This window comes from Salmo salar, chromosome ssa14 (genome assembly GCF_905237065.1).
Source record: "Salmo salar chromosome ssa14, Ssal_v3.1, whole genome shotgun sequence".
NCBI lineage: Eukaryota > Metazoa > Chordata > Actinopteri > Salmoniformes > Salmonidae > Salmo > Salmo salar.
In genome coordinates, this window is record NC_059455.1 from 101278242 (window position 1) to 101298057 (window position 19816).

The 19816-nt window shown below is 46.7% G+C and overlaps 1 protein-coding gene across 2 annotated transcripts in view; it reads right to left on the reverse strand.

The window, feature by feature from the left end:
- LOC106570774 (neurocalcin-delta A-like) overlaps nucleotides 1-19816 on the reverse strand; it is a 73222-nt gene that overhangs the window by 20156 nt on the left and 33250 nt on the right. The window contains exon 2 of one of the 2 annotated variants that reach the window (XM_045695151.1): nucleotides 13574-13974. In XM_045695151.1, the coding sequence (XP_045551107.1) occupies nucleotides 13574-13951 (378 nt within the window). In that variant the 5' untranslated portion in view covers nucleotides 13952-13974. Of the gene's footprint in view, nucleotides 1-11077; nucleotides 11328-13573; nucleotides 13975-19816 lie in introns of those variants that run through there. The other variant, XM_045695150.1, reaches the window with a different exon arrangement.

Sequence of the window (19816 nt, forward strand, 5' to 3'; positions counted from 1 at the left end):
TGTAAGAGACAGACTCAGTCTCGACCTTTAAGTCTTTACTGAAGACTCATCTCTTCAGTAGGTCCTATGATTGAGTGTAGTCTGGCCCAGGGGTGCGAAGGGGATTCTTCTGGGACTCTCTGCCTCTGCCCTTATTACGGGGACTGAGTCACTGGCTTACTGGTGCTCTTCCATGCCGTCCCTAGTATGTGTGCATCACCTGAGCGGGTTAAGTCACTGACGTGATCTTCCTGTCCGGTTTTGTCGGGGGGCTAGTGTCAGTCTGTATTATCTGGTGTAATTCTCCTGTTTTATCTGGTGTCCTGTGTGAATCTAAGTATGCTCCCTCTTATTCTCTCTCTCTTCCTCTCTCCCTCCCCTCCCAGAGGACCTGAGCCCAAGGACCATACCTCAGGACTACCTGGCCTGATGACTCCTTGATGTCCCCAGTCCACCTGGTTGTGCTGCTGCTCCAGTTTCAACTGTTCTGCCTGCGGCTATGGAGCCCTGACCTGTTCACCGGATGTGCTACCTTGTCCCGGACCTGCTGTTTTCGACTCTCTCTCTCTCTCTCTCTCTCTCTCTCTCTCTCTCTCTTGACCTCTGAAAGCTCTCGATCTATGGACGTTTGAACATCTTGAAGAACAATCTGACCTTAAATGGCCATATACTCTTATAATCTCCACCTGGCACAGTCAGAAGAAGACTGGCCACCCCTCAGAGCCTGGTTCCTCTCTAGGTTTCTTCCTAGGATCCCGCCTTTCTATGGAGTTTTTCCTAGCCACCGTGCTTCTGCACCTGCATTGCTTGCTGTTTGGGGTTTTAGGCTGTGTTTCTGTATAGCACTCTGTGATATCTGCTGATGTAAAATGACTTCAAAAATACATTTGATTGATTCCAGGTGGATCCACCCAGTTCCCGAATGGATCTACCCAGTTCCAGGTGGATCTAAACAGTCCCAGGTGGATCTACCCAGTTCCAGGTGGATTGCCATCAGCCTGCATTTATCATTGGGAAAGCTAACTAACTGACTGACTGGCTGCCAGATTCCTAGATTTTTCAAAGCCGATGTCAAAGAGCTCTGACTCAGAGCTCTGACCAAATTAACAAGAAGATAAAACTAATGATCACCCAACTGGAGAATGGGATTATGTTTAGGGCCAAGTGATCAACTTAAAATAGCAGCCCTGGACAGGGGTGACGTAAGTCATGTGAAGAGGATTGACATGGCCTTTTGTGGGCAGCAGGCCCAGACCAAACCACCACACCATAGGGGTAGTCTAGTGCCACAGTAACACCATAGGGATAGTCTAGTGCCACAGCAATACCATAGTGGCAGTCAAGTCCCACAGTAACACAATAATAGTAGTCTCATGCCACAGTAACACCATAGGGGTAGTCTAGTCCCACAGTAACACCATAGGGGTAGTCTAGTCCCACAGTAACACCATAGGGGTAGTCTAGTCCCACATTAACACCATAGGGGTAGTCTAGTGCCACAGTAACACCATAGAGGTAGTCTAGTCCCACAGTAACACCACAGGGGTAGTCTAGTCCCACAGTAACACCACAGGGGTAGTCTAGTCCCACAGTAACACCACAGGGGTAGTCTAGTGCCACAGTAACACCATAGGGGTAGTCTAGTCCCACATTAACACCATAGGGGTAGTCTAGTAACACAGTAACACCATAAGGGTAGTCTAGTCCCACATTAACACCATAGCGGTGGTCTCAGAATAACACATTGGGGTATTTTAGTCCCTCAGAAACACTAGAGGTGGTCTTTTCCCACAGTAACACCATAAGGGTAGTGTAGTCCGACAATAACACGATAGGGATTGTGTAGTCCCACTGTAAATCCATAGGGGTCATCTAGTCCCTCAGAAACACCATAGAGGTAGTGCAGTAACAACATAGGGGTAGTGCGGTAACACCATAGGGGTAGTGCGGTAACACCATAGGGGTAGTGCGGTAACACCATAGGGGTAGTGCAGTAACTGTTTCGTTATGATATATTGGATAAAGTAATAAAGACAGACACCAATGTCTAGTTCAATAGCCTTGTTCATGCATTGTACAAATCCCTACACGCGGAGTCCGTGGAACAGTCCGGTTAGTCGATTACCTATCAACTAGACTCCGTAACATCATACTTTTCAATAGAAAGTGCAAACATAACAGCATAACATTAAATTCTTAACAATCAAGCCATAACAATTGAAAAAGCATGACATTTTCTTTTTACTTCAGGTGTCATATTTCTTTTTATTTTTTATTTTTATAAACAGGAGGACAAGTTAACACAGTCTCTTGCTTACAGAGTAAGCCGACCCGACCCGTGAGTAAGTATGGGCTCTGACAGGGGTAGGATTAGGGCCACGAGCTGGAGAGCTTGGTGGGGTAGAAGCCTCACCTTCAGTTGGCTCATGTCTCAATTCTGCGCCTCTTACCCTTAGGCCTGGACTGTGATCCAGCTCATCTAGGTGAGTGTATGGCATGTTCTGGTTTGACTCCTCTGCTACGCGCAGATCCACCCGATTGCGACGATAGAGGGAGCCACCGACATCCACCAGGTAAGAACGTGGTGCAACTCTCTGTAGGCACGTGCCCAGCCTCCAAAGTCCTGTGTGGTCTCCCGGAAGCGGTTTCATCCTTATCGTTTCACCACCTCCAGCTCTGGTAGGTCTCGAGCAGTCCGGTCGTAGAAGCACTTAGCGAGCTGCTTTCTGCGACGCAATTTGTCCGTGACGCAGGGCTCAAGTAGCTTGTTAGCTACAGGGATGGTAGTCTTCAGACGTCTGGACAGAAGGCGTTGTGCTGGGCTGCTGTCCATGTTTTCGGTGGGTGTGTTCCTCCACTGTAAGATCGCTTTCCATGGGTCGTTGCTGTCGCGCACGGCCCTGCTTAATTAACAGGTTTTTTGCAATCTTGACAGCTGACTCTGCCTTGCCATTTGCTTTTGGGTGTCTTGGAGAGGAGGTCACGTGGTCAAACTCCCATTCTGAGGCGAAACGCTTGAACTGTGCAGTGAATTGTGGGCCATTGTCCGTGATTACCTTGTCAGGCTGACCTTGCCTGGCAAACTGCGCCTTGCGGCGCTTTATGACCGTCTCTGCAGACAAGTCAGGGAGCAGTTCAATTTCCCAAAAGTCAGAGTAGTGATCAACAATGAGAAGATAGTCCTTTTGTCTGTGGCTGAATAAGTCCATGCTGACGATTTGCCAGGCCCTTGTGGGCAGTTCCTGTGACATCATGGTTTCCTTTTACTGTTCATGAGCGTACTCGTTGCATGTGGTACAGTTGCTGACAAAGTCTTTAATTTCTGCTTGCATGTTTGGCCAGTATAATGTTTCACGAGCCTGGCGGTAACATGCGTCACCTCCAACGTGACTGGAGTGTATGCGGGTAAGCATCTCTGGACGAAGCGATTTGGGAATAATGACCTTCTGACCTCTGAACAAGATGCCATTTTGCACGCTGATCTCATCTCGAAAGGTCCAGTATTCTCTCACTGTGAAAGGTGTCTCCTCTTTCAGGTATGGCCAACCTGCGAGAGCCATGGACTTCAGTGATTGTAGGTGTTCGTCCTTGTCAGTGTGTTGCCTGATCTGGGCTAGGCGGTGATCTGTGATGTTTAAGTAGTCTGCCTGATTGATCTGTTGAACATCTTGTTGTTCCTGCTGTAGCGAACAGATGGCCTGTCGCTGATAGGCAGTGCCTCTGCCTGTACATTGTGCTGTTGCCCTGCTCAGTGTGTCGCTGATGTACATCTCTGGTCCTGGCTTGTAAATGACCTTCAGGCTGTAGTTTTGCAGAGTCAGGAGCATGCTTTGAAGCCTCTTGGGCGCGTTGAGGAGAGGTTTACTGAATATGGCAATGAGTGGTTTGTGGTCAGTTTCAGCGGTGACCAGCTCTCGACCATATAAGTAGTGATGGAATCGCTGGCAGGAGAAGACGATGCTGAGGCACTCTTTCTCAATTTGTGCATAGTTCTGTTCGGTGGGGGTGAGCGCTCTCGAGGCAACGGGTTGGCCTTCCTGCATAAGGCAGCATCCAAGTCCCCTTTGGCTGGAGTCGCTCTGGAGTGTGACAGGCTTCGTGATGTCGTAGTAGCGCAACACTGGCATGGATGAAGCCAGAGATTTCATCTCCAGCACCGCGGCCTCGTGCTTGGGTAGCCAGTGCCATGGTGTCTTTGTCCAGCAACCGAAGCAGAGGCTCACAGACTGCTGATAGGTGTGGCATGAACTTTGCAAGATAGTTTGCAAACCGATGAGACGCTGTACTCCTTTTGCATCAGACGGGTTTGGCATGTCGAGGATCGCTCGGACCTTGTCTGGGTCCGGCTTCAGGCCTTTTGCCGAGAGAATGTGGCCATGGAAGTGGACGTCTTTCACCTTGAACTGCAGCTTCTTCAGGCCAAGACGAAACTTAACTGATCGACAGCGCTCCATCAGTGCCAGGAGCTTCACATCGTGGTCACGTTCTGCTTCTTCATCTGTGTCACCACAGCCTACGATCAGGACATCATCGGCGATGGGTTCAATGCCCTTGAGCCCAGCCAGTAACTCATGCTGCTTGCATTGGCATACCTCAGGTGCCACTGAGACACCAAACGGGAGCTTGAGCCAACGTTTCCAACCCCAGGGGGTCCAGAAGGTGGTCATGAAGCTGCTTTCTTCGTCCAGCTTGCATTGAAGGAATGCATCTCGGGCATCCACCAAGGTGAAAATCCTGGCCTTGGGATGCTTGTAGAGGACATCCTCTAGTGTCGGCATGGGATCGTTTCAGTGCTTGGTTCAGATGCTTTGGGTCGATGCAGACACTCAGCTTCTCTGTTTTTTTTCACTATGACCATATTGCTGATCCAGTCAGTTGGTTCGGTCACAGATGTCATGTGGCCATCGGCCTCATACTTGTCCAGCTGGACCTTCACAGCCACTTTCATTGCAATGGGCACATTGCGAGGAGCACACTGGACTGGAGTGATGCTCTCATCCACTTCAAAGTGTACCTCCCCAGGCACTGATTCAACGGGCATGTTGAAGACGTCGTCATATCTGCTGAGTAGTTGTTCTTTGGAAAGGGGTCCATGCTGGACATGATCCACAATGTGCAGGTCATTTGGTTCAGAGAACTGCATCAGTCCCAGGCGTTCACATGTAGAGCCTGAGAGGAGAGGATGTTGACTGGTTTTCCCAATCTCAAACTCCAGCTTGTGTTTGCGTCCCCGAATAACACATTCGGTCTCAAAGGTGCCCATAGAGCTCATTAGCTCTCCTGAGTACAGCTTTAGTCTAGTATCGCTGGGCAATAGATGTGTGTCAGGTGCCAGATTGATTTTGTCTTTGTAGCTCATTACGTTGCATGTATCAACGAAATCCAGTTTACATTGTTGTTGCTTGTTGTGTAATCGTAGTGTCACAAACCATTTCTTCCCTCTTGAGTGTACAGCCCCAATGGATTCATGCATGTAAACGTCACTTTCACTGTTCAGCTCTGAACATTGAGTGACATCATCAACACAGTGAATCTTGCCCTCGCTCACCCTTCTTTTGCTTTTGAGACACACTTTTGCAAAGTGATTATTAGTTCCACAAGCTCTGCATGGTTTTCCATAGGCAGGGCAGTGCTCTTTGCCACGTGTGTGTGTGTATTTACATGCTATGGGGCTCTCTGTGTTCACCGTTCGTGGTGAATTACTCTGCCTCGATTGGTTTTGTCTGAATGTCTGCCTAGCAACAGCGTGAACTGTATCAACGTCGGAGCGTGGGGTTTCGATTCCCATTGTTCTCATTCTCTTGTCAGTGGCTTCAGCAGTGCGGCACATTTCGATGGCAGTTACTAATGTTAAGCCTCTCTCTCTCTCTCAGTAGACGCCGGCGCGTATCCTCATTTTGCAATTCCCAGTACTATTTTGTCACGAATCAATTCATCTTTCAATCCCCCGTATTCACAAGTGGCGGATTTTTCTCTCAAACGGGTTACAAAGTTGTGTACTGACTCAACTTCTTCCTGATTGCAGCTTCCGGAAACGAACCGCTCATAAATGACGTTTCTGGCGGGTTTGAAGTAATTCTCCAATGCATCCAATATAGCCTCTGCATCACACTGTTGTCGCGCTGTGAGGGTGAGATTGTGCCGGTAGATATGCCTGCATTCGCTGCCCATTAAACTCCTCAGAGTTGCCGCTTGTACCTCGTTGGGTTTCTCATGTAGACAGGTCGCCAGCGCATAGTCCTCGAATTCATCCCTGAAATTGTCCCAATTAGTATTCCAGTCCCCTGTGAGAACCATGGGATTTGGTGGCGGAATGTTCGCTGCCATAGCGATGGAATAAGAGATTTCTTTGCCTTCAGTCATCTAGGTAGGTAGTGATGCTAGTTAACCAGCTAACAACGAGTTGATCAGTGTTGTGAGTAGGAATTGGCGTGTGTTCGCATATGGAATGTAACTGCGCCTATACTGTACTTAGCCACAAAAATAACAAACGTGTGGTTTTCGAGCCACTTCTGATACCATGTTTCAGTATGATATATTGGATAAAGTAATAAAGACAGACACCAATGTCTAGTTCAATAGCCTTGTTCATTCATTGTACAAATCCCTACACGCGGAGTCCGTGGAACAGTCCGGCTAGTCGATTACCTATCAACTAGACTCCGTAACAGTAACACCATAGGGGTAGTGTAGTAACACCATAGGGGTAGTGTAGTAACACCATAGGGGTAGTGTAGTAACACCATAGGGGTAGTGTAGTAACACCATAGGGGTAGTGTAGTAACACCATAGGGGTAGTGTAGTAACACTGTCATGACATTGCCCTGTTGGTGAGGTTTATGACCCCCCCCCATAAATACCTTTCCCCCTTTTCTCTCTCTACTCTACAGAATGGACTAGAATTAACATAGAAAGAGTATGGTAACATCAAAAGGTTGCGAACGGAACAATATTTCGGTTATCCAACCAGTTGAAAGTATCCGTTGGTACTTAAAGAACATCATGTCAGATCAGTTGTTGTCTGAGACATTATTACTGATGACAGGACAACAGAAATTGTATCTTGGAAAGTCTACACATTCTAGTTCTCAGATTCACATGGAATTGTTGTGCAATTTAAATGTTTATATATGAAACTATTTGTGAAAATATGAAATGTAACTTTATGTTCTAAATGATAGCTTCTAATTGTTGTTTTCATAAGTCAACAATGCTCACTGTGGCCCTGCCCAACTGAACAGACATTGGTTGGAAATGATGAACCAACCAATTTTCTACATTTATTACAGAAGCCCGTTGACGAAAGTCAACCTTGTGTTCCCGATGACGTGAGGTCTGATGTCTATACATTTTAAAAGGGCTAATTTCAACGTGGAGGTGACGATCACCACGCTGGAAGGATGAATTTCAACTACACCAGCTAAAATATAGCACGAGCTGAGTATGGCAACTTGGTATGAACTTTGAACTCTTATTCACTAAAGAAGTGATACATCCTAGATGTCGAGTTATCAGCAGCAGCTGTAAACGTGCGTGGCCTAGGAAAGGACGAACAATCTCTTCAGAACGGCAGGGTCTACCACACGACGACAGACTACAACGTATCCGCCCAGAAATACACTTCAAAGGACAAGGGAGATCTCTGCTGGGCAACCCAGGGTTCCATCTTCGACCATTCTATCAAAGAGCAGCTCAGAGTAAATATATTACTTGCATTTTCATTTTCCGGGTGGTTAATTAGAATGCATAAGATTCTGTATTTACGATAGCATAGCTTCTCAAGGTCCGATCGAGACCCAATCCTTTTGTTCCTCAGTCTTTCCGCTCTTTCATTCAAATCCAACTCCCTTTCTTTGTGTAACCAGCCTTGATATCGGTTTCATCCGCTAGAGACGTTTTCTTTTATGACATAATTAGTAATCAATGTATGATCCATCCTGTGTAGATGTAATTCTGTGTGATTATTTAGGTATTTAGTAAATAAATATTTAAATCAAATATTGTATTGCTGATTCAACTTGTTAGCCAGGGTTTGTGAAGATAACCAAGAATTTTACGACGTTCAGATGAGACTGAATAAGGTGAAGATTAATAATTGACTGCTAATGATATAAAAGTTGACCAGATCTTTAAGAGTTTATTCAGAAGACAACAGCTCTATAAACATTCTTCCGTGGTGCCCCGACTTCCTAGTTAATTACATTTACATGATTAGTTAAATCAGGTATATTAATTACAGAGAATTGATTTGATAAAATAGCATGTCATATGTCATTTAATCCATAGTAAAGACACGACAGCACCATAGGGATTGTCTAGTCCCACAGTAACACCATAGGGGTAGTCTAGTCCCGCAGTAACACCATAGGGGTAGTCTAGTCCCGCAGTAACACCATAGGGGTAGTCTAGTCCCACAGTAACACCATAGGGGTAGTCTAGTCCCGCAGTAACACCATAGGGGTAGTCTAGTCCCACAGTAACACCATAGGGGTAGTCTAGTCCCACAGTAACACCATAGGGGTAGTCTAGTCCCACAGTAACACCACAGGGGTAGTCTAGTCCCACAGTAACACCACAGGGGTAGTCTAGTCCCACAGTAACACCATAGGGGTAGTCTAGTCCCACAGTAACACCATAAGGGAAGTCTAGTCCCGCAGTAACACCATAGGGGTAGTCTAGTCCCGGAGTAACACCATAGGGGTAGTCTAGTCCCGCAGTAACACCATAGGGGTAGTCTAGTCCCGCAGTAACACCATAGGGGTAGTCTAGTCCCGCAGTAACACCATAGGGGTAGTCTAGTCCCGCAGTAACACCATAGGGGTAGTCTACTAACACCATAGGGGTAGTCTAGTCCTGCAGTAACACCATAGGGGTAGTCTAGTCCTGCAGTAACACCATAGGGGTAGTCTAGTCCCACAGTAACACCATAGGGGTAGTCTAGTCCCGCAGTAACACCATAGGGGTAGTCTAGTCCCGCAGTAACACCATAGGGGTAGTCTACTAACACCATAGGGGTAGTCTCGTCCCGCAGTAACACCATAGGGGTAGTCTAGTCCCACAGTAACACCATAGGGGTAGTCTAGTCCCACAGTAACACCATAGGGGTAGTCTACAGCTGGAGGCAGGTCTTTCTCCTATAGAGCTCAATTTTTATGGAATAGTCTGCCTACCCATGTGAAAGACGCAGACTCAGTCTCAACCTCCTATAGAGCTCCATTTTTATGGAATATTCTGCCTACCCATGTGAAAGACGCAGACTCGGTCTCAACCTTTAAGTCTTTACTGAAGACTTATCTCTTCAGTAGGTCCTATGATTAAGTATAGTCTGGCCCAGGAGTGTGAATGTGAACGGAAAGGCACTGGAGCAACGAACCGCCCTTGCTGTCTCTGCCTGGCCGTTTCCCCTGTCACCACTGGGATTCTCTACCTCTAACCTTATTACAGGGGCTGAGTCACTGGCTTACTGGTGGAGTCACTTACGTGGTCTTCCTGTCTGGGTTGGCACCCCCCCTTGGGTTGTGCCGTGGCGGAGATCTTTGTGGGCTATACTCGGCCTTGTCTCAGGATGGTAAGTTGGTGGTTGAAGATATCCCTCTAGTGATGTGGGGGCTGTGCTTTGGCAAAGTGGGTGGGGTTATATCCTGCCTGTTTGGCCCTGTCTGGGGGTATCATCGGATGGGGCCACAGTGTCTCCTGATCCCTCCTGTCTCAGCCTCTAGTATTTATGCTGCAGTAGTTTATGTGTCGGAGGCTAGGGTCAGTCTGTTATACCTGGAGTATTCTCCTGTCTTATCCGGTGTCCTGTGTGAATTTAAGTATGCTCTCTCTAATTCTCTTTCTCTCTTTCTTTCTCTCTCTCGGAGGACCTGAGCCCTAGGACCATGCCTCAGGACTACCTGGCATGATGACTCCTTGCTGTCACCAGTCCACCTGGCCGTGCTGCTGCTCCAGTTTCAACTGTTCTGCCTGCGGCTATGGAACTCTGACCTGTTCACCGGACGTGCTACCTGTCCCAGACCTGCTGTTTTCAACTCTCTAGAGACAGCAGGAGCGGTAGAGATACTCTCAATGATCGGCTTTCAAAAGCCAACTGACATTTACTCCTGAGGTGCTGACCTGTTGCACCCTCGACATCCATTGTGATTATTATTATTTGACCCTGCTGGTCATTTATGAACATTTGAATATCTTGGTCATGTGCTGTTAATAAAATCTCCACCCGGCGCAGCCAGGAGAGGACTGGCCACCCCTCATAGCCTGGTTCCTCTCTAGGTTTCTTCCTAGTTTTGGCCTTTCTAGGGAGTTTTTCCTAGCCACCGTGCTTCTACACCTGCATTGCTTGCTGTTTGGGGTTTTAGGCTGGGTTTCTATACAGCACTTTGAGATATCAGCTGATGTAAGAAGGGCTATATAAATACATTTGATTTGATTTGAGTCTAGTCACACAACAACACCATAGAGGTTTTCTAGTCCCACAGTAACACCATAGGGGTTGTCTAGTCCCACAGTAATACCATAGAGGTTTTCTAGTCCCACAGTAACATCATAGGGGTAGTCTAGTCCCACAGCAACACCATAGGGGTAGTCTAGTAACACAGTAACATCGTAGCTAGAGTCAGACTGATATAGCTGGTGTGATGATGAGTGGACAGCTAGAGAAGGAGACTGTGACTAGACAGCCTTTATGGGGTTTCGCTCACTAAAAGCCTGATGGGTGATTATTCAAGGACCAGGGTATTTACACAGAGCTGTGTAAGGGATTCAGTCATATGTATACACAACTGCACAAGGACAGAATAGATAGACATATAGAGACAGAGACAGACAGACAGACAGACAGACAGACAGACAGACAGACAGACAGACAGACAGACAGACAGACAGACAGACAGACAGACAGACAGACAGACAGACAGACAGACAGACAGGCAGACAAAGAGATAGCCAGACAGACAGACAGACAGACAGACAGACAGACAGACAGACAGACAGACAGACAGACAGACAGACAGACAGACAGACAGACAGACAGACAGATAGGCAGCCAGACAGAGATACAGACAGGCAGACAAAGAGATAGACAGACAGAGAGACAGACCTGTACGATCTCCAGCATCTCTGCCTTGCTGATGTATCCGTTCCTGACTCACCTGTACGATCTCCAGCATCTCTGCCTTGCTGATGTATCCGTTCCTGACTCACCTGTACGATCTCCAGCATCTCTGCCTTGCTGATGTACCCGTTCCTGACTCACCTGTACGATCTCCAGCATCTCTGCCTTGCTGATGTACCCGTTCCTGACTCACCTGTACGATCTCCAGCATCTCTGCCTTGCTGATGTACCCGTTCCTGACTCACCTGTACGATCTCCAGCATCTCTGCCTTGCTGATGTAACCGTTCCTGACTCACCTGTACGATCTCCAGCATCTCTGCCTTGCTGATGTACCCGTTCCTGACTCACCTGTACGATCTCCAGCATCTCTGCCTTGCTGATGTAACCGTTCCTGACTCACCTGTACGATCTCCAGCATCTCTGCCTTGCTGATGTACCCGTTCCTGACTCACCTGTACGATCTCCAGCATCTCTGCCTTGCTGATGTATCCGTTCCTGACTCACCTGTACGATCTCCAGCATCTCTGCCTTGCTGATGTATCCGTTCCTGACTCACCTGTACGATCTCCAGCATCTCTGCCTTGCTGATGTACCCGTTCCTGACTCACCTGTACGATCTCCAGCATCTCTGCCTTGCTGATGTAACCGTTCCTGACTCACCTGTATGATCTCCAGCATCTCTGCCTTGCTGATGTACCCGTTCCTGACTCACCTGTACGATCTCCAGCATCTCTGCCTTGCTGATGTAACCGTTCCTGACTCACCTGTACGATCTCCAGCATCTCTGCCTTGCTGATGTAACCGTTCCTGACTCACCTGTACGATCTCCAGCATCTCTGCCTTGCTGATGTACCCGTTCCTGACTCACCTGTACGATCTCCAGCATCTCTGCCTTGCTGATGTACCCGTTCCTGACTCACCTGTACGATCTCCAGCATCTCTGCCTTGCTGATGTACCCGTTCCTGACTCACCTGTACGATCTCCAGCATCTCTGCCTTGCTGATGTACCCGTTCCTGACTCACCTGTACGATCTCCAGCATCTCTGCCTTGCTGATGTACCCGTTCCTGACTCACCTGTACGATCTCCAGCATCTCTGCCTTGCTGATGTATCCGTTCCTGACTCACCTGTACGATCTCCAGCATCTCTGCCTTGCTGATGTACCCGTTCCTGACTCACCTGTACGATCTCCAGCATCTCTGCCTTGCTGATGTAACCGTTCCTGACTCACCTGTACGATCTCCAGCATCTCTGCCTTGCTGATGTAACCGTTCCTGACTCACCTGTACGATCTCCAGCATCTCTGCCTTGCTGATGTACCCGTTCCTGACTCACCTGTACGATCTCCAGCATCTCTGCCTTGCTGATGTAACCGTTCCTGACTCACCTGTACGATCTCCAGCATCTCTGCCTTGCTGATGTACCCGTTCCTGACTCACCTGTACGATCTCCAGCATCTCTGCCTTGCTGATGTACCCGTTCCTGACTCACCTGTACGATCTCCAGCATCTCTGCCTTGCTGATGTAACCGTTCCTGACTCACCTGTACGATCTCCAGCATCTCTGCCTTGCTGATGTACCCGTTCCTGACTCACCTGTACGATCTCCAGCATCTCTGCCTTGCTGATGTACCCGTTCCTGACTCACCTGTACGATCTCCAGCATCTCTGCCTTGCTGATGTACCCGTTCCTGACTCACCTGTACGATCTCCAGCATCTCTGCCTTGCTGATGTATCCGTTCCTGACTCACCTGTACGATCTCCAGCATCTCTGCCTTGCTGATGTAACCGTTCCTGACTCACCTGTACGATCTCCAGCATCTCTGCCTTGCTGATGTACCCGTTCCTGACTCACCTGTACGATCTCCAGCATCTCTGCCTTGCTGATGTACCCGTTCCTGACTCACCTGTACGATCTCCAGCATCTCTGCCTTGCTGATGTAACCGTTCCTGACTCACCTGTATGATCTCCAGCATCTCTGCCTTGCTGATGTAACCGTTCCTGACTCACCTGTACGATCTCCAGCATCTCTGCCTTGCTGATGTACCCGTTCCTGACTCACCTGTACGATCTCCAGCATCTCTGCCTTGCTGATGTAACCGTTCCTGACTCACCTGTACGATCTCCAGCATCTCTGCCTTGCTGATGTAACCGTTCCTGACTCACCTGTATGATCTCCAGCATCTCTGCCTTGCTGATGTACCCGTTCCTGACTCACCTGTACGATCTCCAGCATCTCTGCCTTGCTGATGTATCCGTTCCTGACTCACCTGTACGATCTCCAGCATCTCTGCCTTGCTGATGTAACCGTTCCTGACTCACCTGTACGATCTCCAGCATCTCTGCCTTGCTGATGTACCCGTTCCTGACTCACCTGTATGATCTCCAGCATCTCTGCCTTGCTGATGTAACCGTTCCTGACTCACCTGTACGATCTCCAGCATCTCTGCCTTGCTGATGTAACCGTTCCTGACTCACCTGTACGATCTCCAGCATCTCTGCCTTGCTGATGTAACCGTTCCCGTCCAGGTCGTACATACTGAAGGCCCACTTCAGTTTTTGGTCCAGGCGGCCGCGAGACGTGACGCTCAGAGCAATGATGAACTCCCGGAAGTCTATCGTCCCGTCCCCGTTGGCATCAAAGGTGCGGAAGACGTGCTCTGCGAACTTGGATGCGTCTCCGTAGGGGAAGAAGTTACCATAGATCTTCTTAAACTCCTCCATGGAGAGGTTCCCGCTGGGGCAGTCCCTCAGGAAGCCCTTATACCACTCCTGGATCTCAGCTTCGGTGAAGTCCGTGCTCTCCAGCAGATCCTCCATCACCTCCGGGCGGAGTTTGCTGTTCTGCTTCCCCATTTCAGATGTTTTGGTGGTTTTAGCTGTGGAGGGAGAGGAAGGGGGAACAGAGAGAGAGTGATTAGTTGTCATTCAGCTTCTCAACTGAGCTTGTTCAATGGGTCAGAGAGAAGAGAAAGAGGGAGAGAGACAAGTAACTGATTCACACATGGTTTGCGTTGTTACCTGAAATAAATAATTGGGCAATGTTCATATGGTACCCTTTCAAACAGCTACATTTTTTTCACATTTTTGGAGGCATTTGCCTTTTATATAATCGGTACAGGGGAACATTAGACCTCATTATACCTTGATATAAAGGTACAGGGGAACATTATACCTCCACATTATACCTTGATATAAAGGTACAGGGGAACATTATACCTCATTATACCTTGATATAAAGGTACAGGGGCTCATTAGACCTCTACATTATACCTTGATATAAAGGTACAGGGGAACATTAGACCTCATTATACCTTGATATAAAGGTACAGGGGAACATTAGACCTCATTATACCTTGATATAAAGGTACAGGGGAACATTAGACCTCATTATACCTTGATATAAAGGTACAGGGGAACATTATACCACATTATACCCTGATATAAAGGTACAGGGGAACATTAGACCTCATTATACCTTGATATAAAGGTACAAGGGAACATTAGACCTCATTATACCTTGATATAAAGGTACAGGGGAACATTAGACCTCATTATACCTTGATATAAAGGTACAGGGGAACATTAGACCTCATTATACCTTGATATAAAGGTACAGGGGAACATTAGACCTCATTATACCTTGATATAAAGGTACAGGGGAACATTAGACCTCATTATACCTTGATATAAAGGTACAAGGGAACATTATACCTCCACATTATAACTTGATATAAAGGTACAGGGGAACATTAGACCTCATTATACCTTGATATAAAGGTAAAGGGGAATATTAGACCTCTACATTATACCTTGATATAAAGGTACAGGGGAACATTATACCACATTATACCTTGATATAAAGGTAAAGGGGAACATTAGACCTCATTATACCTTGATATAAAGGTACAGGGGAACATTATACCACATTATACCTTGATATAAAGGTACAGGGGAACAGTATTCCTTGATATAAAGGTACAGGGGAACATCATTCCTTGATATAAAGGTACAGGGGAACATTAGACCTCATTATACCTTGATATAAAGAAGATTAGGACAAAGGACATGATAGCACCATGTGTAAACTGGGCTATAGAGGTGTTGAGAAACTCGCTACTCTTCACCACACTGACATAAACAAACACACGTTTCTTGTAGCTGAACTGTCAACTTCACAACCACAGACACATCTCGTGGTGTTCCTCTGTGCAGCGCTGCATGCCTGCAGAATCAAATGCACAATGAACACTTCCTGCTCGCTGCAGCTACTCTCAGGTGTCTGTGTCTTCTGGCTTTGCACATAGATGCACCAGATAAACAGTCATGTCTCATCTAGAAACTCTTACAGTAGGCAACGTCTTGTCTCTCTCTGAAACTCCACAACAAAATGAATAAACATCATTGACCATCTGATCTGACCACATAGAGTTGAGCTGTTTTACAGGTGAGAAGTCTGGCAGTGAGATGACGTGCTGCTGAGCTTCACTGAGACAAGGAGAGGCTGTTCTTCCAGGCTTAGGAGAGGGATAATGAGAGTATGAGATAGTAAGCTAATGTCATTTCAGGACATAACAAACAGCAGCCAGAAATAGATCAACAACAGATCTGTGTGTTCTAACTCCTGCCCTCTATCGTGTGCATCTCTCTCCTCTCACTGCGGAGTTGTCAGTCTGTTGCTATAATAGAAGTGTAAATGGCCACTCAGAGCATCCTTGGCATCAACATCAAAACATCCTAGTCTAAAAATCCAGATTCATTGTTGTAAAACTCAGAGCAGAAAGCAGATCCCATCCATGTCTTGACCTAAAAATGAAGTGGTCCTTCAGGGGAAATGGACTGCCATTTAACAGCACCCCCTCTCCCCCGCCATATAAGATGCTTATGTTTTAAAGGGCGAGGAACATGCTAAGAGCTGCTCTGACTCAACCTGGTAGAAATCTAGGAGCTGCTCTGACTCAACCTGGTAGAAGTCTAAGAGCTGCTCTGACTCAACCTGGTAGAAGTCTAAGAGCTGCTCTGACTCAACCTGATAGAAGTCTAAGAGCTGCTCTGACTCAACCTGATAGAAGTCTAGGAGCTGCTCTGACTCAACCTGATAGAAGTCTAGGAGCTGCTCTGACTCAACCTGGTAGAAGTCTAAGAGCTGCTCTGACTCAACCTGGTAGAAGTCTAAGAGCTGCTCTGACTCAACCTGGTAGATGTCTAAGAGCTGCTCTGACTCAACCTGGTAGAAGTCTAAGAGCTGCTCTGACTCAACCTGATAGAAATCTAGGAGCTGCTCTGACTCAACCTGGTAGAAGTCTAACAGCTGCTCTGACTCAACCTGGTAGAAGTCTAGGAGCTGCTCTGACTCAACCTGATAGAAGTCTAAGAGCTGCTCTGACTCAACCTGATAGAAGTCTAAGAGCTGCTCTGACTCAACCTGGTAGAAGTCTAAGACCTGCTCTGACTCAACCTGGTAGAAGTCTAAGAGCTGCTCTGACTCAACCTGGTAGAAGTCTAAGAGCTGCTCTGACTCAACCTGATAGAAGTCTAAGAGCTGCTCTGACTCAACCTGATTGAAGTCTAAGAGCTGCTCTGACTCAACCTGGTAGAAGTCTAAGAGCTGCTCTGACTCAACCAGATAGAAGTCTAAGAGCTGCTCTGACTCAACCAGATAGAAGTCTAAGAGCTGCTCTGACTCAACCAGATAGAAGTCTAAGAGCTGCTCTGACTCAACCTGGTAGAAGTCTAAGAGCTGCTCTGACTCAACCTGGTAGAAGTCTAAGAGCTGCTCTGACTCAACCTGGTAGATGTCTAAGAGCTGCTCTGACTCAACCTGGTAGAAGTCTAAGAGCTGCTCTGACTCAACCTGGTAGAAGTCTAAGAGCTGCTCTGGCTCAACCTGGTAGAAGTCTAAGAGCTGCTCTGACTCAACCTGGTAGAAGTCTAGGAGCTGCTCTGACTCAACCTGGTAGAAGTCTAAGAGCTGCTCTGACTCAACCTGGTAGAAGTCTAAGAGCTGCTCTGACTCAACCTGATAGAAGTCTAGGAGCTGCTCTGACTCAACCTGGTAGAAGTCTAAGGAGTCAAAACAAGCTGACCAACCAGGACATTATTAGATGCTGTAAACTAAATTCAACAAGATATTTTCTCCATATGTTATGTATATGCAGTGCTCATCCTACCACTGATTTCAATGGCTGGCATTTTTATAATAGGGCGAAATCGTGCCCGATTGCAGTTCCTAGGGCTTCCACTAGATGTCAACAGTCTTTAGAAAGAGTTTCAGGCTGGTTTTTGAAAAAATGAGCCAGAAATTGTAGTTTTTCTAATGGCTCCCATTTTGGCTGTAGTGTTTCGAAGCGCGTGAATGAGAGCGCGTTCTTTGGTATTTTTCTCCGGTAAAGACAATAACGATTCTCCGTCTTAAATTTGCATATTAGGATACCTATTGTTTGAATATAAACGTTGATTGACTTGTTTGGATAAGTTTATTGGTCACGTTTGGGATTCATTTTGTATGCATTTTGAAGGAGGGAAACCGAGTGGATTATTGACTGAAGCTCGCCAGCTAAACTGAATTTTTATGGATATAAAGAAGGACATTATCGAACCATTTGTAATATAACTGGGACCTTTTGGAGTGCCAACAGAAGAAGATCTTCAAAGGTAAGGCATATATTATATCGCTATTTCTGACTTTCGTGTCGCAACTCCCTGGTTGAAAATGATTTGTTATGCATTTGTGTACTGGGCGCTGTCCTCAGATAATTGCATGGTTTGCTTTCGCCGTAAAGCCTTTTTGAAATCTGACATGGCGGCTGGATTAACAACAAGTTAAGCTTTATTTTGATGTACTGCACTTGTGATTTCATGAAAGTTTAATATTTATAGTAATTTAATTTGAATTTGGCGCACTTTCACCGGAAATTGTCGAAATGAGACGGTAGCATCCCACTAATCCGCAAGAAGTTAAGGAGCAGTTCTCTCTCAGTGGGTCTAACCCCAGGAAGTTCTGGAGAACGGTTAAAGACCTGGAGAATAAACCCTCCTCCTCACAGCTGCCCATGTCCCTTAATGTTGATGATGTGGTTGTTACTGACAAGGAGCACATGGCTGAGCTCTTTAATCACCACTTAATTAAGTCAGGATTCCTATTTGACTCAGCCATGCCTTCTTGCCCATCCAACATTTCCTCATCTCCCAACCCTTCTAATGTGACTAGCCCCAATGCTCCTCCCTCTTTTTCCCATGCCCCGCTACAAAGTTTCTCCCTGCAGGTGGTCACTGAGTCTGAGGTGCTAAAGGAGCTCCTTAAACAGATGGTTTAGAGCCTTTCTTCTTTAAGGTTGCTGCCACTATCATTGCCAAGCCTATCTCTGACCTTTTTCACCTGTCAGTTAAGATCAAGCTGATCCTAACTGTTATAGGCCTATTTCTATTTTGTCCTGTTTATCAAAAGTGTTGGAAAAACCTGTTAATAATCAACTGACTGGCTTTCTTGATGTCTATAGTAAAATATAGTATTCTCTCTGGTATGCAATCTGGTTTCCGCTCATGTTATGGATGTGTCACTGCAACCTTAAAGGTCCTCAATGATGTCACCACTGCCCTTGATTCTAAGCAATGTTGTGCTGCTCTTTTTAGTGACTTGGCCAAAGCTTTTGATACCGTAGACCATTCCATTCTTGTTAACAAACATGCCCCCATAAAGAAAATTAGAATGAAAAACTGGTTCCCCCCTGGTTCGAGTATTGGTGTCTCTGAGGGATCTTTGGACTGGTTTGCTAACTACCTCTCTCAAGAGTGCAGTGTATAAAGTCAGAACATCTGTCATCTCAGCCACTGCCTGTCACCAAGGGAGAACCCCAAGGCTCGATCCTAGGCCCCACATATTTCTCAATTTACATCAACAACATAGTTCAAGCAGTAGCAAGCTCGCTCATCCATGTATATGCAGATGATACAGTCTTATACTCAGCCGGCCCCTCCGAGGATTTTGTGTTAAACGCTCTACAACAAAGCTTTCTTAGTGTCCAACAAGCTTTCTCTGCCCTTAACCTTGTTCTGAACACCTCCGAAACAAAGGTCATGTGGTTTGGTAAGAAGAATGCCCCTCTCCCCACAGGTGTCATTAATACCTCTGAGGGTTTAGAGCTCGAGGTAGTCACCTCATACAAGTACTTGGGAGTATGGCTAGACGGTACACTGTCCTTCTCTCAGCACATATCAAAGCACATCCTGTACATCTTGTACATCCTGTACATCTGGTACTGTTGCAAGCAGCACTGCGAACGTTCCAAATGGTAATGAGAGAGATGAATTCCTGCTGGGTTTCCAATCAATAAAAACACATTGAAATGTCAGAGGCTTTAAAGCCCCCTTTTAATTAAACACTATAAGGAAACAATTCCACTTTACATTTAACTGTCCTTATTATTCTCCACGGCTATTCATCCTGAACAATGGCTGTGTGTCTACTGCACCACAGGGGTCTAATAGAGCCCAGCTCTAAAACTCTGCATCCCAAATGGCACCCTATTCTCTACATAGTGCACAACCTTTCATCTACGGTAGTGACGCAGACATAGAACCTCTCTATTGGCCCGGCTGGGTCCTCTGGGGTCTGAGACCTCTACAGGACTCTAAATACTGACCTCTACAGGTCTGTCTGTCTGTCTGTCTGTCTGTCTGTCTGTCTGTCTGTCTGTCTGTCTGTCTGTCTGTCTGTCTGTC